Source organism: Podarcis bocagei (assembly GCF_964188305.1).
Source record: "Podarcis bocagei genome assembly, chromosome: 10".
NCBI lineage: Eukaryota > Metazoa > Chordata > Lepidosauria > Squamata > Lacertidae > Podarcis > Podarcis bocagei.
The window spans coordinates 6,822,511-6,844,384 of NC_138135.1; the positions used below are offsets into that span (position 1 = coordinate 6,822,511).

General features: G+C 48.7%; 1 protein-coding gene across 6 annotated transcripts in view; it reads right to left on the reverse strand.

The window, feature by feature from the left end:
* Positions 1-21,874, reverse strand: part of FLNC (filamin C) — a 127,646-nt gene that overhangs the window by 40,095 nt on the left and 65,677 nt on the right. For all 6 annotated transcript variants that reach the window (XM_081209703.1, XM_081209702.1, XM_081209698.1 and 3 more), the window contains 13 exons: positions 21,541-21,734; positions 20,686-20,799; positions 19,305-19,448; positions 17,749-17,872; positions 15,414-15,574; positions 14,338-14,428; positions 13,133-13,302; positions 12,778-12,895; positions 11,230-11,492; positions 8,910-9,507; positions 6,742-6,915; positions 5,410-5,572; positions 1,757-1,917 (listed from right to left, as the gene is read on the reverse strand). In XM_081209703.1, coding sequence (XP_081065829.1) covers positions 1,757-1,917; positions 5,410-5,572; positions 6,742-6,915; positions 8,910-9,507; positions 11,230-11,492; positions 12,778-12,895; positions 13,133-13,302; positions 14,338-14,428; positions 15,414-15,574; positions 17,749-17,872; positions 19,305-19,448; positions 20,686-20,799; positions 21,541-21,734 — 2,475 coding nt within the window. The remainder of the gene's footprint in view (positions 1-1,756; positions 1,918-5,409; positions 5,573-6,741; positions 6,916-8,909; positions 9,508-11,229; positions 11,493-12,777; positions 12,896-13,132; positions 13,303-14,337; positions 14,429-15,413; positions 15,575-17,748; positions 17,873-19,304; positions 19,449-20,685; positions 20,800-21,540; positions 21,735-21,874) is intronic.

Consider the following 21,874-nt stretch of genomic DNA (forward strand, 5'->3'; position numbering starts at 1 on the left):
TACTTTGAATTTTGTAAAATGATCCTCTTTGCACACAGAAGTTCAATCAAAATTGGCCAACGGATTAATATTTTGCCAATGTTCTTTTACACAGGCTCTGCATGTGTCCCAATTTCCGATCAATTTCTCACCTGTAACATCTCGTAGCCTTGCTGATAGTCTCAAGCCAATGTAAGTTTCAATAGTGGGAGTAGTCCCTACTTGCAAATCCATAGTCAACTGTAACAAAAACTAATCCGTTGACAAGTATGTATTCTGTAGTTTGTGTTACAATTGACTACAGTGGTGCCTCGCAAGACGAAAAGAATTTGTTCCGCGAGTCTTTTCGTCTTGCGATGTTTTTCGTCTTGCGAAGCACGGTCCGTCGCAACTGCGCCTCTTCAAGCGGCTTTTAAAAAAAGCGCAAGACGTTTTCGTCTTGCGAAGCAAGCCCATAGGGAAAATCGTCTTGCGGAGCAACGCAAAAACGGAAAACCCTTTCGTCTAGCGAGTTTTTCGTCTTGCGAGGCATTCGTCTTGCGGGGCACCACTGTATTGATTTGAAAGTAGGGACTACTCCCACTATTGAAATTTACATTGGCCTGAGTTCTTAGTGTGTCTTTTTCTTGGTATATTTCATAACAAGAACTCCATCTTATTTAATATTTGCTGATAGTCTCACCAGTTCAGCGTACTCTCCGTAGTTGTCAACTCTTCCCTTTTCTTGTGAGGAGTCCTATTCGGAAAGCCACTTCCGAGATTAGGAGGAGGTGGGGTTGCGGGCTTCACGCCCCTTCCCACACGCTCCAGCCCACGCGATAGCAGGGAATCCTCGGACGTGTCATTCCCCGAGCCAGCCAATTGGCTGGCTCAGGGGGCATGGCCTCGCCTGCTTAGGTCTGGCGCGGCCGAGGGCCCGCACCGCAGCTGACCTAGTTTTGCCTCCCCTCCTACCCGTTAGGCTAGGTTCTCTGACGTTGCTATGAACCTCGGTTGGTCGCCGTCAAGGGGCCTGGTAGGAATTTTTCCGACTGGCAGATTGGCACCAGCCGTTCGGTTTTCGCCTACCTCGTAGCAAACCGTCACAACTCCACGGTATGGGCGGTAGGCATTGCGGGGGGTACAGTCTATTGTTATGCAGATGAAGGGGGAGAGGCAGCACCATCACCTTCCCCCAAAGTGAAGGGTAGTCCGGTAAAGGATTCCGGGGGGCGTGGCCTTGTCCTAAGCCTATGGAGGTGTGGGCCCACGGCACGCCCCCATGCGGTGACCCCGGGGGGAGGTCCTAGTTGATGTGCCTCAGAAGGACTCCTCCCACTGGTGGTTAACCCTCACCGGCCAGGCCGGTTAGTTGTAGGACCAATGCCTAAGCCAATACCGCTCAATTCCTGTAATCAATAAAGTTGTGGCCTAATTTGACCCATTAACTTGAATTCTTGTGTCCTGTGTCTTTATTTCTATGGGGGGACGTGGAACTCGCCACGCAATAAGGGAATTTTCATTTTAAAAAAGGGAAACGTTGACAGCTATGGCGCTCTCTGAATTTATTTTGCCAGTCTGATTTGGATGGGATATCCTCTCCTAACCTTTTGCAGTTAAAATTCTGGCGGCACCTGTAGTGTACATAAAAACTCTCCTGGACTTTTTTGGGAATTTCGTTACCCATAATTCCTAGTCTGTGGGACTAGAGGACCTTTACGGGACCCAACGCCACAATTCTACGATTCCAGAACACATCCTGAAGGTCCAGGCGCAGCAGCCCCTGCCCTCCGCCTACCAGGGATGGGTCGCCCCCCGAAGGTGATGTTGACGTCGTAATCTCCCGGCGTGAAGGGGATGTATTCCACACTGCAGCTGCCGTCCTTGTTGTCCTTGCAGGACATCTTGGCCTCTGACGGCCCCTCAATGGCCAAGCCCAGGCCCCCGGTCCCCGCACCCCTGGGGAGAAAGAAAACAGCGCCGTCAAAGGGGAGATGCCAGCAAGCCTTAACAGAGACGTAAGGAGGTCTCCAGGTGTGAGGATTTCCCAGAATTCTCTGTGGCCAGTGGCGCAACCGTTTGCGTGGAACGTTCCGGAACACTTCGGAGGGCAAGAGAACGACTGAGGCCCCAAATAATAATAATAATAATAATAATAATAATAATAATAATAATAATAATAATAATAATAATTTATTACTTATACCCCGCCTATCTGGCTGGGTTTCCCCAGCCACTGTGGGCGGCTTCCAGCAAGAGATTAGAAATACATTAAATCTATCGATACCTTAAATATATTGATTTTCTGAGAGGGCAACTCCTGAGAGATAAGAGAATAATTGGACAGAGAATAAGACGATTAAAAAAATGCCTCTTGTTGGTTAACAACACGGAAACTTTGCAACAGAAGATGCAAGCCGCAGAAACAACATCTGATCAGACTGAGAATAAGGATGGATAATACTGTATTAGTTTTGAATTTGAAAAATAGCCCAAAGTGCAGAGATATGAATGAGGACGATTATCTCTAGACATCTGGAACATGGGAAGCCCCAAGAAAATTTGTGTAATTGGAATATATAATTGAGGTATTGCTATTGTTGTAATTTGGACTGATTTGCTTTAATTTGTCATTAATTGGAAGATCTGCCGATGAAAGGCACTATGCAAATTTAATAAATAAAATGAATATGAATCATCATTATCATCATATGCTGAAAAAGCCCCTCTTTGCCTTGAGATGTATATTTTAGGACCCACCTTAACCTCTTGACCACGATTTTAAAAAAATGCTTTTATTGTACAGTTTTATCGCCATAAAACTGACGTTGATATCTATATATTTTTATGGCACGGTGGCATACAAATACTTTAATAAGCAGTGCTTTTTTTCCTTCAAAGAATGTTTAGGGGGACTCTCATTTTGACTCAAGAAAATCACCATTTTGTAGTTCAAATGGGAAAAGATAAATAAAAGATAAATAAAGTAAATGGACAAAAGTACAAAGATTCACAAAATGTTTAGGGGTATGCGTACCCCTGCGTACCCCCAGGAGAAAAAGCACTGGTGATAAGTAAACAAACATTTATTTATTTTCATAGTCGCTTTCAACATTTTAGATTTATGTCAATATCTGGTGTTAATTGGTATTTAATATTTACTGTAACAATTTTTACATGGTTGAAGCCTGGGACCTTATGGGGAGGCCAGGTAATAAATTTATGTCGATGGTGATTTAATGCTTATTTATTCATTATTACAAATTTTTGTTAAATTTGTAGTTATCTGAGGACCTAAGGGCTCTTTATTTGTATCCAGCCTTTCTGCCAAGCTGGGATTTAAGGCGGCTTCTGACATTCAAAAACATCCTTGCAAAACGTGAAGAAAGACAGGCCAACGCAAAACAACATTTAAAATGCATCAGAGCACGATTGGGACCGGCAATGAAAACATTGCAAGCAGTAATTTGTAATTATTTAGAAATCAAATAAATAACGGTGGCGAGGCAGCAACAACACTCCGTCCGTGTCCGCTTCAGGCTCAAGCTATTCCCTTTCTCTTTTATTTTTTTGCTTGGTCAATATTTTACTAGGGAGACAACCAAGATGGACATTGAAGCCAAGAAAGTATATAAGTACGTTCTATTTAAAAACTGGTATCTTTATTTATAGGGAAGCTTTTATTGTTTAATAGGGTATTGTATTTTAATATTCTGTTGGAAGCCGCCCAGAGTGGCTGGGGAAGCCCAGCCAGATGGGTGGGGGATAAATAATAAATTATTTTATTTTATTTTATTTTATTTAGAAGTATCTTTTTTATCATTACAAATTTACATTCAAACGGTTTGTATAATCTTTTTCGTGAGAACTCTCTGAATCTCGTGTCTCCCCCCCCCCCCCATCCATAAAACAGAATTTAAACTACCTATCAGTACGTTCTCCGGAGTTTTCATTTTTCCAAATTATCCAGAGCCTTCATTACTTTACAAGTGTTTCTTAGAGTCCAGCTAAAGTTTTAATTTGCTAACAATGGTCTCCTAGGTCAATGGTGAATTTCCCCCATTCTTTTTTAAAGTCCTTGATCAACCTCTTCCTTGACCATGTGATAGGAATTTTGAGGTCTTAGATATATGGTAATGTTCATAAGTGTACCAACCAAGCACGTACGTAGATCAGCACAGGAAGACCGACCTGAAACCATTTTGTTTCCTAAACTGAGCAAATGTTTTCTCTGCAAGGTCAAAGGAAAATGGAAAAGCCTCCCCATTGTCTTTTCCTTCACAAATCCTGTCTTAAGGGCACATTTAAGATATGAATAGGGTGTAAGGCTGTGACCTGGCCCAGGAACTAAGTATTTATCATTACAAAAGACTGGCCAGGTTCCCCAGGGAATCCGATCAAGTGACCATTAACAGGTAACCTGCCAGATAGGAGAAAAACAATGCACTCAGATTTCTGCTGTAGACCGCCTTTTCTGTGATGTAGGTATGATGTATCTGAGGGGTGGTCTTGGGTTACACCCCTTCTGTGTTGTATGAATGATGTTTCTGGGGGTGGTCTTGATCTAAAGGTAAAGGGACCCCTGACCATTAGGTCCAGTCGTGGCCAGCTCTGGGGTTGCGGCGCTCATCTTGCTTTACTGGCTGAGGAAGCCGGCGTATAGCTACCGGGTCATGTGGCCAGCATGACTGAGCCGCTTCTGGCGAACCAGAGCAGCGCACGGAAACGCCGTTTACCTTCCCGCCAGAGCGGTACCTATTTATCTACTTGCACTTTGATGTGCTTTCGAAATGCTAGGTGGGCAGGAGCAGGGACCAAGCAACGGGAGATCACCCCGTCGCGGGGATTCGAACCGCCGACCTTCTGATCGACAAGTCCTAGGCTCTGTGGTTTAACCCACAGCGCCACCCACGTCCCTTGGTCTTGATCTACAGGGTGGCAATTTCAAATGTCTATATAAGGCCTTGCACACCATTGTTCTGGGTTCCTCTGACCTGGCTCAGGAACTAAATATTTGTCATTGCAAAAGACTGGCCAGACTCCCCAGGCTACCAATCAAGTGACCATTTACAGGTAACCTGCCAGACAGGAGGTAAACAACACCCTCAAATTTCTGCTGTAGACCACCTTTTCTGTGATGTATGTATGAGGTTTCTGGGGGTGGTCTTGATCTACAGGGTGGCAATTTCAAAAGTCTTTATAAGGCCTTGCGCGCCATTGTTCCAGGTTCCGCCTCCTCTCCTGCGTGTGGGGGGAGCACCCTGTTGCAACAGATCAATAAAGATCAGGCTTACTAGCTGCTTTGCTTCTCAATATTCTCTGGTTGGCCTCTGTTATTTTCTCCTACCAATAGGGAACCTATGTAAGGACTCTATATGGGCTCTTGGATACCCCATAAGGGAAAGGGGCAATTTTTGGTTGCTTGCCCCCTAAGATGAAGGCTGCCCCTACCTGGTCTCCACCGTGAAGCGATTGGCTTTGTTCACCAGCCCCCCCTCGAGACCGGGGCCATAGGCTCGGACGCGGCTGGGGTCGCAGCCCTCGGTGACCCCCACTCGGAAGGGGCTCTTCGGGACGGGGACGTCGTCGTAGGTGACTTCCACCAGGTGCACACCTGAGAAGGACGAGAGTGAGGTGCAAGCGATAAATCACACAGAACAAGCGAGTAAGTTGACTCTTTAATAATTAAAAATAATAATAATAAATTTTTATTTATACCCCACCCTTCCCAGTTCAAAAACCGGGCTCAGGGCGGCTAACAACAAATTTAAAACACTTGTAAAAGCAGCATAAGAAGCAGTATAAAAACATGAATAACAATAAAATTCAGAAATCAGTTTAGGGGAAATAAGCATTAGATAATCCCCAGGGCTAGCTGGCTGAACTGGTCCTACTTGGGCCAGCGAGGAGACCAGGGGAGAATTAGCTGTGGGGTCTCAGAGTGGGTGATCAAAGGGGAGGGGGAGGGAAGAGAAGGGAAATGAAAGATCAGGCTGAATTCAGATTAAGTCCAGGCGGAATAGCTGTGTCTTACAGGCCCGGCGGAAGGAGGTTAAATCCTGCAGGGCCCTGGTCTCCTGGGACAGAGCATTCCACCAGGTCGGAGCCATCACTGAGAAGGCCCTGGCCCTGGTGGGAGATAATCTGACTTCCTTAGGGACCTCTAAACTATGGATATTCATGGACCTTAAGGTCCTCTGCGGGGCAGACCAGGAGAGGCCGTCCCGTAAAGCACGAAAATTTATTCCTGAGTCTGAGAGGGGGTGCCAGGCCAAGACCAGACAGCTCCCTACATAAAGAAGCCCCTGCCAAAGAAGATTGGCAAAACTAACTAACTAATAATAATAATAATAATAAATTTTACTTGTACCCCGCCCTCCCCAGCCAAAGCCAGGCTCAGAGTGGCTAACATCATACAAATAACACAGTACAGTCATCCCTCGGGTTACAGACACTTCAGGTTGTGTTTTTTCGGGTTACAGACCGCCGAAACCCAGAAGTACCGGAAGTACCACCCACAGGTCACCCTTGGCAGACTCCTCCTGCCGCCGCCACTGCCACCCACCGCCCCTGGCTCCCAGAGCTTTCTCCAGCACCAACCAGGGCAGCCATATGGCACTGAGCCCAATGGGATTTGTTGTCCAAAATGGCCAGAGTGGCTAAAACAGATGCGAATCGCAGTCCGAAACATCTGGCAGTCACCTGGCTGGTCAAGGCCTGCCTAGCATGTGCCATCAGGAGGTGGAAGGGGATTAGAGGTTGAGAGAAACAGGAGATTCTTACCGTCCTCGTAGGGGGTATACTGGACACGGTAGGTGCCATCTGCGTTGTCGGTGACGTACGTGTCCGTCTTGGCACCCGAGGGGTTGATGACGCGCACCTTGGTGTGGCTGCCCCCGGTCTTGGTCAGCGAGCGGGCGTCGACCGTGAAGTCGGTGGTGACCTCACGCAGAACACCTGGGGGGACGTGGGCGGTAGATGTTATTTCTCTTTATTTTGTTTACTGAATCTGCAGACCACCCTTTGTCCGTAGATCTCACGGACAGTTCACAGCATAAAAATACGATATGGCAAAAATTGCAAAAAACACAAGAGAAGAACAGGAACAAACGAATAATCCCGCCTCCCAAAACACATTTAAAAGGGCATCGGATGTCTGGTGGCCCTTGAGGGCGGCTTTCGCCCTGACAGTACTATGGTTCTATGATGGCTCATTCGGGAGAGCATGAGACGCTCAGTCTCAGAGCTGTGAGTTTGAGCTCCATGTTGGGAGAAAGATCCCTGTCTTGGAATCCGGCAGAGGTGTCAGGCTTCAGGATTCGGATCCCTCCCCCGGTGGCAGTGAATAAGCAGATCAAACGAAAGGAGTGCTCTTACCAGTTACCGTATTTTTCGCTCTATAAGACACACTTTTCCCCCTTCAAAAATGAAGGGGAAATGTGTGTGCGTCTTATGGAGCGAGTGCAGGCTCCTTGGCTTCAGCGATAGAAACGCGAAGCCTCCAAAGCGCAGAGGGAGCGCTCCCCCCGTGCTCTGGAGGCTTCGCGTTGCTTTCGCTGAAGCCGCCTGAAGCCCCCAGAGCGCAGCGGGAACTCTGGCTGCGCTCCAGGGGCTTCAGGCAGCTATCCGCAATCCCGCTGTGCTCCGAAGTTCCCGCTGCGCTCCGAATGCTTTCAGATAGCCGCCTGAAGCCTGGAGAGCAAGAGGGGTCGGTGCACACCAACCCCTCTTGCTCTCCAGGCTTCGCTTCGCTGGAGAGGCGCTGCACAGTTTTCCCTCTCTGCGCAGCGCCCCTTCAGCGAAGTGGGAGGAGAAATGGAAGGGGCTCCATTTCTCCTGCCGCTTCGCTGAAGGGGCGCTGAGCAGAGAGGGGGAGAATTTTGTTTTTTCCTGTTCTCCCCCTCTAAATCAAGGTGCGTCCTATAGGTGTGTCCTATAGAGCGAAAAGTACAGTAGTTTCTTTAATAATCACAGCGAGAGACAAAGGAATGCATATTCCTCTAGAAATGGCGTTGCTCCCAGTAAAGGTTTACCACCTACATCCCTATTAATCTAAGTCACTCCTATGTTGAGTAAGCTGAGCTTATTGCTCTCTGATCTATCACTCTCAGAGCCCATCTAGTCTTAGGTGAGGGGGGTCAAGAACGCTGTCCAAGGACACTGAATCTGCCAGCTCTCATACCTTTTATTATTTTATGATTTCTTATTTTATGATTTGAAAAACTCCTATGCGCCTTTATTTTCCCATAATTAAGATAGCCATGCCACCCAAAACGGGTGTCATGACCTTCTAGATCTAAAATATCCCATATTTTAAATAAACACCAGTCTTTCAACCAGAGATGACATGAGGCTTCGTAATATGTGTTTCCTCTTCTAGCTGTTCCTCACCCAGTATTTCCCAGCTTTCCCCCTCTGGACTGTGCCCCTTTGCAAACCACTGTTCTAAATCCATACTGTCCTCCTGCCCATGGGAAGGTTCAGGAGAAGGGGGGGCGGTTCCCACCATTCCTCCTCAGTCCAGCCCCTGACAAGGGGGTTGGACTGGATGCCCCCTGTGGTCCCTTAAGGTAAAGGGACCCCTGACCGTTAGGTCCAGTCGTGGCTGACTCTGGGGTTGCGGCTCTCATCTCGCTTTATTGGCCAACGGAGCCGGCGTAGTTTCCGGGTCATGTGGCCAGCAGGACTAAGCTGCTTCTGGCGAACCAGAGCTGCACACAGAAACGCCGTTTACCTTCCCGCCGGAGCGGTACCTATTTATCTACTTGCACTTTGACAGGCTTTGGAACTGCTAGGTTGGCAGGAGCAGGGACCGAGCAAGGGGAGCTCACCCCGTCGCGGGGATTCGAACCGCCGACCTTCTGATCGGCTCTGTGGTTTAACCCACAGCGCCACCCACGTCCCTTGTGGTCCCTTACAACTCTGCAATTCCACGATTCCGCAAAGGATACCTCTTGGCTCCACTCCTGGCCCGAAGACCTTGACGTTGCTGGTGTCCACCGCAGGGTCGACGCTGACGCGCGCCGGGAACTTGGGGACGGGGTGGCCGCCGTATTTGATGGTGATGGTGTAGGTGCCCGGGAAGGATGGGATATAGGTGATGCTGTAGGTGCCGTCGCTGTTGTTCTGGATGAGCACCTCGGCCTTGACGCCCGAGTCCGAGATGATCTCGATGGTGAGCTCGGCCTCGCCCGCCTTGGAGCAGTCCACCATGAAGGTCGCCACCTCACCCACCTTGCCGTGCTCCAGGCCGGGCCCGCTGGCCGTCACCTTGGACGGGTCGAAGACGGGCTTGATGTCTGCCTTGAAGGGCGAGCCGGGGATGTGGGCGTCCGCAAAGAGGATGTTGATGGCGTACTCGCCGGGCTCGGTGGGCAGGTAGGAGACGGAGCAGGAGCCGTCGCCGTTGTCCTGGCACTCGATCTTGGCCTCGCAAGGACCCTCCACCGTCAAGCCCAGGCCCCCCATGCCAGCCCCCTTGGTATCGATGGTGAAGGGGGCTGGCTTCCCCACAAAACCGCCTTTCAGCCCAGGGCCGTAGGCGCACACCTGGAAGGGAGCAAACGGGATTGGGGCTGGGTTAGTAACTCAGATACAGTGGTACCTCAGTTTACATACGCTTCAGGTTACATACGCTTCAGGTTACAGACTCCGCTAACCCAGAAATAGTGCTTCAGATTAAGAACTTTGCTTCAGGATGAGAACAGAAATCGTGCTCTGGCGGCGCAGCGGCAGCAGGAGGCCCCATTAGCTAAAGTGGTGCTTCAGGTTAAGAACAGTTTCAGGTTAAGAACGGACCTCCGGAATGAATTAAGTACTTAACCTGAGGTACCACTGTATAATAGTAATAATAATAATAATAATAATAATAATAATAATAATAATAATAATAATAATAAATAATTTTATTTATACCCCACCCTCCCCGGCCAGAGCCGGACTCAGGGCGGCTAACACCAGTAAAATTACAGTAAAAACATAATGGAGGGTGCAATTTAAAATACAGGTTAAAATGCAATTTAAAATGCAGCCTCATTTTAATAATAGGCCATAGATCAAAACCATAAGGGGAGGGAAACATAAGGGTCGGACCGAGTCCAAACCAAAGGCCAGGCAGAACAGCTCCGTCTTGCAGGCCCTGCGGAAAGATGTCAAGTCCCGCAGGGCCCTGGTCTCTTGGGACAGAGCGTTCCACCAAGTTGGGGCCAGTACTGAAAAGGCCCTGGCCCTAGTTGAGACCACCTTGTGGCTTGAGACCTCCAAAGTGTTGTCATTTGTGGACCTTAAGGTCCTCCGCGGGGCATGCCATATGGGTAGCACTGTTATCAACCTACGACGGGGTGGAAGGTTCACAGGCTAGGGAGGACTTGCTCACAAATTGATTGACAGCTGCACAAATTATCATAGCTAGGCAGTGGAAGGGCAATCTAAAATGGAAGAATGGTACAAAGAGGTGTGGGATATAGCTATTATTGATAAATTAACATGTGCCATGCTAATCTTCTCTGTATTTTAGTATATGTGCTGCCGAAGCTTGTAGCAGAATTACAATAAGTTTTGTAAGGAGGAACAGGTGAAATATTACAAGGAAGGCTATGAGGAGAGTTATTAGTTAAGATAATTAAAAGTAATACTGAAATTAAGAAATGTAAATTAAGTGGGAAAGATTGGAAAATTTTCAGATGTGACTGATGGAAGTCAAAAATTTGTATAAGATATGAAATTATGTGAAATGATTCTTGAAAATGATATGTTAAAATATATATATATATATATATATATATATATATATATATATATGTGTGTGTGTGTGTGTGTGTGTGTGTATATATATATATATATATATATATATATATATATATATATATGAGATAAATTAACATGTGCCATTAAAGTAAGACAGGGAATATGCGGAAGTAATGATTTTCAGGAGATACGGAAGGGTGTTTGCAGAATTCATACTGTTAAAACGGAAAAGGGTCTAACCATCGCAAAAGGTGTTGAAATTTTGAGAGGTTGGAGAGGTACAACGGAACGGTCTCAGTGGTGGGGTGCACTTTTTCATTCTTATTTGGTGTTTTTACATGAGTAGAATGTGTGCTTTTATTTAAAATGCATCTCTGGGTTATTTGCGGGGCATAGGAATTTGTCCATTATTTTTTCCAAAATATAGTCCGGCCCCCCACAAGGTCTGAGGGACAGTGGACCGGCCCCCTGCTGAAAAAGTCTGCTGACCCCCGATCTAGACCCCTATCAACCCTCCGTGCCCACCTTGGATGGGTCTGGGGGCATGACAGCCTCGACAGCAAAAGGGCTGCCCGGCACCGGGTGCCCGTCGTAGGTGATGTCCACTTTGTAGGGCCCTTCCTCGGGCGGCATGTATTTCACGGTGTGGATGTCGTTGGCGCTGCCCGTCTCCACCTTGCAAGGGATGGGGCGGCGGGAGGGCGAGCTGATCTTCACGTCCACCTGCCCTTGGCCCCCGGCTCCCTTCGTGTTGATGGCAAATTCCTGGTCGCGACCCACGTCCACCTCTGCGGGGAGGGCGGGAAAGAGTTGGTTGGGAGAGGGACAAGAGGGTTTTAGCCACAAGAGAGTGGAGCACAGTGCCTTTGCTGGACCTCAGCAGCCGGACAAGAGAAAACTTGCTAGACATGAGCTGCTACGTTTACCAGGACTGCCAACTTTCCTTTCATGGGGAATTTTGTGGGTGCTCGGGCACCCAGGGCCCCAGGGTGTTAGCACCTATGCCAGGTAGCTCAACCCAATGCATAATTATAATAATATATTATAATTTTAATTTATTATTTGTACCCTGCCCATCTGGCTGGGTTTCCCCAGCCACTCTGGGCAGCTTCCAACCAAATATTAAAAATACAATAGTCTGTTAAACATTAAAAGCTTCCCTAAAGAGGGCTGCCTCCAGATGTCTTCTAAATGTCAGGTAGTTGTTTATCTCTTTGACATCTGGTGGGAGGGCGTTCCACAGAGCAGGTGCCAACACCGAGAAGGCCCTCTGCTTGGTTCCCTGTAGCTTAGCTTCTCGCAGGGAGGGAACCGCCAGAAGCCCCTTGGCGCTGGACCTCAGTGTCTGGGTGGAATGATGGGAGTGGAGACGCTCCTTCAGGTCTACTGGACCGAGGCCATTTAGGGCTTTCAAGGTCAGCACCAACACTTTGAATTGTCCTTGGAAACGTACTGGGAGCCAATGAAGGTCTTTCAGGACCGGTGTAATATGGTCTCAGCAGCCGCCCCCAGTCACCAGTCTGGCTGCTGCATACTGGATTAGTTGTAGTTTCCGGGTCACCTTCAAAGGTAGCCCCACATAGAGCGCAGTAGTCCAAGCAAGAGAAACCAGAGCATGCATCACTCTGGCGAGACAGTCCGTGGGCAGGGAGGGTCTCATCCTGTGTACCAGATGGAGCTGGTAGACAGCTGCCCTGGACACAGAATTGACCTGCGCCTCCATGGACAGCTGTGAGTCCAAAACGGACTGTTTACATAACAGTAAACCCCACTGATACCGGCAAGGCTTAATCCGAAGTATATAAAGGGTCATATGAGCTTTGGGTGAGTATTTTATCTCCCCTGTTTTTCTGAACTCTACATTCTTCCCAGATCAGCTGTGTAGGAAAAGGCGGGGGGGGTAGACTTCAAGGTCAAAGGGGAGGAGCCTAAAGTTTATTTAAGATTTTCCAGCATTGGCAGTGAAGTCACACTGGAGTGCCAATCATCCATAAGGGCACAGAACCAGCCTCCCCAATCCGAAGCTGACCCTTGCTGGTCACTCCCCACCCTTGACTCCTTGGCCCCACTTACTGTTATTGAGCCCTTGCACTTTGACCTTGCTGAGGTCGAGGGGCGGCGCCACGTTCACCGGGAAGGGGCTCTTGGGAATGGGGTCCCCGCCGTACGTCACGGTCACCGCCATGTTGCCCTAAGTCGCCGGAGAGAAGAGATCAGCGTCAGACACGCAAAAGGATACAGGATGGGGCCTGGATTCGCCTTCCCCAGCGTGGTGGTTGGCATTGCCAACTCGGGGCACAGCCAAACGGCGGAACTCCCTGCCACATGAGACACCCACTTGGGTGGCTTCGAAAGAGAGGCTCTTGATGGCTGACACCATGGCTGGGGAGTGCGCTGGACAGAGGGCGGGGGGCACGCGGTCCCTCACCTGTTGCACGGCCGTGTACTTGACGGTGTAAGAGTAGTCGTGGTTGTCAATGATCTCAAAGTCCCGCACAACCTCTCCCTTGGTGGCGCCGGCAAAGTGGACGTCCAGCTTGGCTTTGCCAGCACCCTTGGTGAAGACCGTGAAGTGGGTGGGCTTCCCGACCTCCACACCTGAGAAGGAAAGGCCATAGCGGGGCAGAGACCCTCAGTTCTCTGGTTTCAGTCTTCCCCCCTTGCAGGAAACCAAGGAGGGCACCCCCCATAGCTTCTCTGCTCAGCCTGCAGCTTCCTGAACTGAGGATTAAGGCCATGGCTGCGACCCTCCCACCAAACACCACCCCATAGGACTTTCTCGGCTGCAGTATCTGGCTGCAGAGAGACACAGGTGCCATGTCATGCATGCTTTAGTTGAGATTCCCGCATTGCAGGGGGTTGGACTAGATGGCCCCTAGATGGACCCTTCGAACTCTACAATTCTGTTTTTACATTTTATTAAGTTCCTGCAAATTCCAATACATAAGGTCAGCGAGAAGGAGGAGGATTGGTTTGAGAAGATATTGAATTATTTAAAGTAGTCTGTATGGGAGTATAAAGGGACCCTGATCATTAGATCCAGTCGTGACCGCCTCTGGGGTTGCAGCGCTCATCTCGCTTTATTGGCCGAGGGAGCCGGCGTACAGCTTCCGGGTCATGTGGCCAGCATGACTAAGCCGCTTCTGGCGAACCAGAGCAGTGCACGGAAACGCCGTTTACCTTCACGCCGGAGCGGTACCTATTTATCTACTTGCACTGGTGTGCTTTTGAACATCTAAGTTGGCAGGAGCAGGGACTGAGCAACGGGAGCTCACCCCGTCGCAGGGATTCGAACCACCGACCTTCTGATCGGCAAGTCCCAGGCTCTGTGGTTTAACCCACAGCGCCACCCGCATCCCCTGTATGGGAGTATATTGTATTTAAAAATGGGGTATCAGAGTTTTTTTGGGGGGGCTAACCAGGCTGGGATAGTTGGGATATCAGCCTTGTTGGGTTATGAATGTTTTATGTAGATTTTCAATTTTGTTGTTCTCTATGGGACAATGACAATAAAGATATCATATCGTCCCTGGTCCCCATGACATCTCTAGGCGGGGCTGCACTCTCGGAGGCGATTTTTTGGGGTGGGACTCCCCCTCTGCACCCCCCCACCTCTCCTGGGCCACTGCTCACCTGTCCGGCTGAGTCCAGGCCCCTCTGCCTTAACCTTGGTGGCATCGTGAGATGGGTCCACCTTGATGTGGAAAGGGCTGATGGGGATCTCCTGGAAAAGGAAAGAAACAGGATGAGCAAAGATCACATCTCTCCCCCGCAAGATCATGCGCTCTATCTACCCTTTGGCCTCTGGCTACAGAAACAGGCAGAAACGCCCCCTCTCTCCTTCCAGGTATCCCCCCCCCACACACCTATCTTCAGAAAAAAGGGGTGTCCAGTGCTTAAGATTGCCCAGATGCTGAGGAGAGGAATCTGGGATCGCCTGTGTCGCCATAATCAGTGCGGGATTTACGTGTAAGCTAAGCAAGCTATAGCTTAGGGCCCAAAATTTTTTTAAAGGAAAATGGGTGAGTGGTAATATGCCCTTGCAATTTCCCTCCACCAGTGCTCATCATTTTTATTACTTTAAGGTTATTATTTGCATTGCAATTCATGTGTCAGTACAGTGGTGTCTCGCAAGACGAAATTAATTCATTCTGCGAGTTTTTTCGTCTTGTGAATTTTTCGTCTTGCGAAGCACGGTTTCCCATAGGGTATTAACGGTTTTAAGAAAAAGGAAACAAACTTGCAAGACGGTTTCGTTTTTCGTCTTGCAAAGCAAGCCCATAGGGAAATTCGTCTTGCGAAGCAACTCAAAAAACGAAAAACTCTTTCGTCTTGCGCGTTTTTTGTCTTGCGAGGCATTCGTCTTGCGAGGTACCACTGTACCTTCCTTCTCTTATTATACTTCAGGGGTAGGCAAACTAAGGCCCGGGGGCCAGATCTGGCCCATTCGCCTTCTCAATCCAGCCCGTGGACGGTCTAGGAATCAGCATGTTTTTACATGAGTAGAAGGTGTGCTTTTATTTAAAATGCATCTCTGGGTTATTTGTGGGGCATAGGAATTCGTTCATTTCTTTTTTCCAAAATATAGTCCAGCCCCCACATGGTCTGAGGGACGGTGGACCGGCCCCCTGCTGAAAAAGGTTGCTGGCCCCTGCTCTAAGCCTACCAGTGATTTCACCTGGAATTAAGCCCATTTCGCTTCCTTTTACCTGGTTGGCAAAGAGGACCATGATGGTGTAGCGCCCAGGACCGGGTGGGGTGTATTTGACGGTGAAGGTGTCGTTGTCATTCTTGATGATGTCAAAGTCGATGTCGGCTTCCACCGGTCCCACAACGCCGGGGGCACATTTTATACCGATGCTGACGTCCCCTGCAAAGACAGCCAAGGAGGCGCATGACAAATGAGATGCGCCAAAGGCGGTCAAGGGCCAAGCTCTGGTCTGCACCCAGGGGTGCTGGTCCCAAATGGTCAAGGGTGGCCAGGCCCTACAGAAACCGTCTCCCTAAGCCCCACCCTTGTTCCCCCTGCTGCCCAAAATCCTATGATTCCATTATTCTACCTTCATTGTATTATTATTGTCATTATTATTACAGTCATACATCGGCTCCCAAACGCCTTGGGAGTTGAACTTTCCGGCTCCCGAACGTTCGAAAACCGGAAGTGAGTGTTCTGGTTTTCGAACGTTTTTCTGGAAGCCGAACGTCCGGCGCGGCTTCAGCTGTTGTTTCCAGTGCACCTGAAATCAATCGGAAGCTACACCTTGGTTTCCGAATATTTTGGAAGTTGAACAGATTTCAGGAACAGATTCTGTTTGACTTCAGAGGTACATCTGTACAGTGGTACCTTTGGTTGCGAATGGGACCCGTTCCAGAGCTCCCATCGGGTCCCAAGTTTTCCGGAACCGTGGGGAGCGCTTCTGCGCATGCGCATGGCCTGGTAGAATGCCTCTGCGCATGCCGTGCGGAAGAAACACTTCTGGGTTTTCCTCTTTCGCAACCCAAAGTTTACATTACCTGAGGGTAACATAAGCCGAGGTGCTACTGTATTCGTACATGTTTTTAGGACCCACCTTACATTTGCGATTGGAAGTTGTTTTTAATACTGTGTTTTAAAGTTGACCAGGACGCGGGTGGCGCTGTGGGTTAAATCACAGAACCTAGGACTTGCTGATCAGAAGGTCAGCGGTTCGAATCCCTGTGACAGGGTGAGCTCCCGTTGCTCGGTCCCAGCTCCTGCCAACCTAGCAGTTCGAAAGCATGTCACAGCGCAAGTAGATAAATAGGTACCACTCTGGCGGGAAGGTAAACGGCATTTCTGTGCGTTGCTCTGGTTTCGCCAGAAGCGGCTTAGTCATGCTGGCCACATGACCCGGAAAAACTGTCTTCGGACAAATGCCAGCTCCCTCGGCCAGTAAAGCAAGATGAGTACCACAACCCCAGAGTCGTTCACAACTGGACCTAATGGTCAGGGGTCCCTTTACCTTTACCTTTAAAGTTGTGGCCCTGCTGCAAGACCTTAGGCTTAAGGGCAGGTAATACATAAATTAATATTAATCAGAGCTTTTTTCTAAGGAAAAAAAATGTTTAGGGGTACTCTCATTTTCCAAAAGTAAAGGTAAAGGGACCCCTGACCATTAGGTCTAGTCGTGGCCGACTCTGGGGTTGTGGCGCTCATCTCGTTTTATTGGCCGAGGGAGCCGGCGTACAGCTTCCGGGTCATGTGGCCAGCAGGACTAAGCCGCTTCTGGTGAACCAGAGCAGCGCATGGAAATGCCGTTTACCTTCCTGCCAGAGCGGTACCTATTTGTCTACTTGCACTTTGTGGTGCTTTCGAACTGCTAGGTTGGCAGGAGCAGGGACCGAGCAACGGGAGCTCACCCTGTCCATCACGGGGATTCGAACCGCCGACCTTCCGACCGGCAAGCCCTAGGCCCTGTGGTTTAGACCACAGCGCCACCCGCGTCCCCTCATTTTCCTACTAATATTGAAATACTGCTTCTCAGCGAAGCCAAACTTAGGTTCACAACATGCTTAGGGGTATGTGTACCCCTGTATACCCCCAGAAAAAAGCAGTGGTATTGATATTAAATCATAACAACAGCAACGCAACCCTTCTTGAAATCCGAACAAAGCCCCAGAGAAAAGTGGAAGAGGCTCTCCTTCCTTGGAGGTATTTAAGCAGAGGTTGGGCAGCTGTCTGTCATGGATGTTTTAGCCGAGATTCCTGCATCACGGGGGGTTGGACTAGATGACCCCTGGGGTCCCTAACTCTATGATTCGATTATTCTAACAGCTGATGGGGACCAGATGACCCCTAAGGCAGGACGGCCCAGAAGAACCCCCTGGAAACTAGCCAGCTGAGCATCGTAGCGCTAAGGTCCTGGATCGAGCCCTCCCAGATTCCTGGAACACCTTCCCTGCCCTTAGACTCCAGAGAAATGCTGCCAGCCTGTGTCGACAATATTGGCTAGGTTGACCAATGGCTCTGACTCTGGATCAAAACAGCTTCCTTTTGAGTCATGACACTCCTCTGAGGATCCTGACCTTGCCCTGCCTCACTGCAGTCCACCGTGAAGTACGTGGGCTCGTTGGCCTTCAGACCCGTCTTCTCCACGCCAGGGCCGTAGACCTTGACTTTGTCGGGGTGGCTGCCTTCGCCGACGGCCACCTGCGGGGAAGAAGAGGGAGGATTAACGCGAAAGGTTTAGGAGAGTGGTGTGACTTCCTGTACAGACAGGAAGCAAAGGACAGTCTTGGGGGAAGTGCATCGCGCAGTTAGCTTACGGAACTCGCTGCTACTAGATGTGGCGATGGATGCAAGGTTAGGGAGCGATTAGGCTAACATGTGGGAAATGAGAATTTGACCGGTTGCTATTCGCCACCAGAGCTCAGTGGTGCCTCCCATGGTCAGGGGCAGGTACTGGGTCAGTCAACAGTGGAAGCTATTAGAACACCAGTACAGATAGCAAAAATGTACAAAACCGGGTCAAACCTATGTTGGAAATGTAAAGAAAAGGAAGGGACTTTTTATCATATGTGGTGGGAATGTAGAGAAATTTTTAAAAATTGGGAAATGATATATAATGAATTGAAAAAAATGTTTAAAATGACATTTGTAAAAAAAACCAGAAGTATTTTTGTTCGGGATTGTGGGACCTGCCAAGGAAAACAAAGAATTTATTTATGTGTGCAACAACAGCAGCAAGAGTCTTGATAGCACAAGGATGGAAGAATGAGGAAACCCCGACAAAAGAACAGCGGCAAGATAAATTGACGAACTATGCAGAGCTGGCTAAACTAACATATAAACTGCGAGACAAGGACAACTGTGACTTCAAAGAAGAATGGGAACTTTTCACAAATTACTTAAAAAAAAACACAAAATGAGTTGGACTCCTTGGCAGGTTTTGAATAAACATACACAGATTGATTGATTGATTGATAACATGGTAGACAGATAATGTAAGGATTTGTATAATTTTCTAACATGCAGAGAATAATACGTGCTGAGAAATCAGAGAGGAGGAGCTGAGGGAAGTCTTTGGGGGAGGAGAGGGAGGGTTTGGGGGTGGGAAAAAAGGGGAGAAAATAATGAAAATAATGAATATGATATGTTTTGATATGTTGTTATGTTGAAATTGCTAATAAAAACATTTATATATATATATATATGCGCAGAGAAGGGCAACGCAGATGATCAAGGGTCTGGAAAACACGCCGGATGAGGAACGGTTGAAGGAGCCGGGTAAGTTTAACCCGGAGACCGAGAGGAGAGCCGTCTTCAAATATCTGAAGGGCTGTCCCATCGGAAATAAAGCAAGCTTGTTTTTCTGTTGCTCTGGGGGGTAGGACTCGAACCCGAGGCTTCAAGTTGCAAGGAAGGAGATTACAGCTAAGCATTAAGGAAGAACTTTCTGGTGGCAAGCGCTGTCCGACAGTGGTCTTCCTCGAGAGGTGCTGGAATCTCCTTCCTTGGAAGTTTTCAAGCAGAATCACTTTCCAGGGGTTCTTGAGCTGCGATTCCCGCGTTGCAAAGCGGGGTTGGACTAGATGACCCCTGGGGTCCCTTCCAACAATTCTCTGTCGAAACCCACACTCACCCGGAAGGGGCTCTTGGGAACGTTGACTCCTCCCCAGCTGATGATGATGGTGTGCTTGATGGCCTTGGTGGGGACGTAGACGCAGGAGAAAGTGCCGTCACCGTTGTCCTTGATTTTGATGTCAATGGGGACGCCTTCTGCATCCTGGAAAGAAAAGGCGTCTCGTGTAAACAGCAGGCTGCCGGGTTCTCTCTCTCTGCCACCCTCTGGAGCAGCAAAGAAATGACTCTGGAAGTCTCATATGCAGAAATGGCAAGGCTAACCAAGGCGCCAAGGCTAACCAAGGGACCCCTGACCATTAGGTCCAGTCGTGGACAACTCTGGGGTTGCGGCGCTCATCTCGCTTTATTGACCAATAGCTTCCGGGTCATGTGGCCAGCATGACTAAGCCGCTTCTGGCGAACCAGAGCAGCCCACGGAAACGCCGTTTACCTTCCCGCCAGAGCAGTACCTTTTGATCTACTTGCACTTTGACGTGCTTTCAAACCGCTAAGTTGGCAGGAGCAGGGACCGAGCAACGGGAGCTCACCCCATGGCGGGGATTCGAACCGCCGACCTTCTGATCAGCAAGTCCTAGGTTCTGTGGCTTAACCCACAGCGCCACCCGCGTCCCTTAAGTTCAACAAAGAATGACATAATTTTATAGAATATATTAAAGAACGCTGCAAACGTTTAAAAACGTTTGCAGGGTCGATACAGGACTCATGCTTTAAAACGATAAAGGATAAAACTGAAGCGTAATAATATTAGATAAAGGTAATTAGATGCACTTTAAAAAAGGAAGATAAATTTTGGAAGCCAAGGGGTGGGGTGAAGTTTGGGGTTTCAGGGAACCCCATAAAGGTACTGATATGAATTGTGGCTTAATGTAAAAAAGTATGCTTGTGTGTGTGCAAAAAATTGTTTTCTTTTTGAAACTCCGAAAATAAAATTGAAGAAAGAAAAGAAATTATGCTGGAAGTCGTCCACATTTTTCCCCACCTTTCGAAATCAATATTGTGTCCCAAATCCTGAGCCCATCTTATCATAACACTTTTCACCTCTTCGTCCTTTGTATTCCACTCTAATAATATCTTATACATTTTTGACAGTATTTTTCTTTTATTCTGCCTCAATTTTTGATTTACTACTTGCAAATCCATTACTTTTAACATCCTCTCTAAACAAATCTTGCAACTGGTGATACTGCAAGCAGTCAGTTAATTTCCCTCTCAACTCTTCAAATGTTTTCAGCTTTAATTTACCATCCACTTCTACTAACAATTCTAATTATGCTGGAAGTCAGGGACCAAAGTCGGTTCAGGAAATAGCATCCCAGAGTGACCAGCTTTGCAAAAACAAAACACAGAGGAGGAGTCAGTACACCTGGCTTGCCACTTACCTGGGCGTAGATTTTGAGTTCTGCTTTCCCTGCCCCTCTGGCGTCGATGGTGAACTCTGCTGGCTTGTTCACAATGCAGCCGACGGGCTCCAGCCCCGGACCAAAAGCTTTTACCTGGTGCAAAGAGGCAGAGGAGGGAGTTAGGGGAGACGGGAGCAACCTCAGGGCGCTGTTTGACAACCATCAGGCGTCTGCACCTCCTGCAAAAGGTTGCAGTAAATGCTTTTGAATACCAGTTGCTGGAAACCGCAGGACGGGAGGGGGGTCTTGTGTTCGAATCCTGATTTGGCCACTATGAGATCAGGAAGCTGGACTGGGGCGGGCGGGCATTGGCCTGGCCAAGAAGGCTCCCCTGATTACTCCTTCCATCCAGGTTCTGATCCACAAGGAGTCTCGCAAGGAACCAAAGAACGTGATAGCGATTGGCACGGACGGTTACCTCCGACTGGGCCAACTGGGTGGCGCCTGTTAGGATATTTCCGTTTCACCTTAAAAGGGAGCAGGATGTTTGTGTCACAGCCTGCGTATTTCCTGTTCACAGGATGTTTATGTTTTCTATTGCTTTCGTTTCTCTCTCTGTCGGAGACACTGACGCAGGCAGTCATGTCTTTCTCTGTTCTGATCAACGCTGAATAAAAGCTTGTAAATAATGCTCTCCTGAGTGCGACTTCTGGCTGTGCATTATCTGCTGATAAGAGTGTGCATGAGCCCTGGAATGTGGCAAGGTATTTTCAGGAAACTCGTGTCGCTAATCGCTCACACTGCGTGACTACGGGAGACCGATGGATCGTCCAGCAGCCGGCTTGGGGGCCATGATGGACACTATCTCCCTGGCAGTATCCCAACAGCGCCTACCTTCTCTGGGAAGTACTCGTTGGTGGCGGGCAGGATGTGAGCGATGAAGGGGCTGTCCTTGATGTCCTCGTCGTCGCAGATCACGTGCACGGCGTACTCGCCCGGCTCCGTCGGCCAGTAGCGGACATCGCAAGAGCCGTCGCCCTTGTCGTCGCATTCGATCTTGGCCTGAGAGGGACCCTCAATGGAGAAGCCTGCAGGGAAGGAGAGAGAGAGGGCAGGTTAGGCTGAGAGCAGATCACCAAGCCACGGTTTCCTGGACTGCCCGCAACCCACATCACTGTAGCACACTGAAAAGAAAGATTGAAACAAATATCCCGGATTTTGGTTTGAT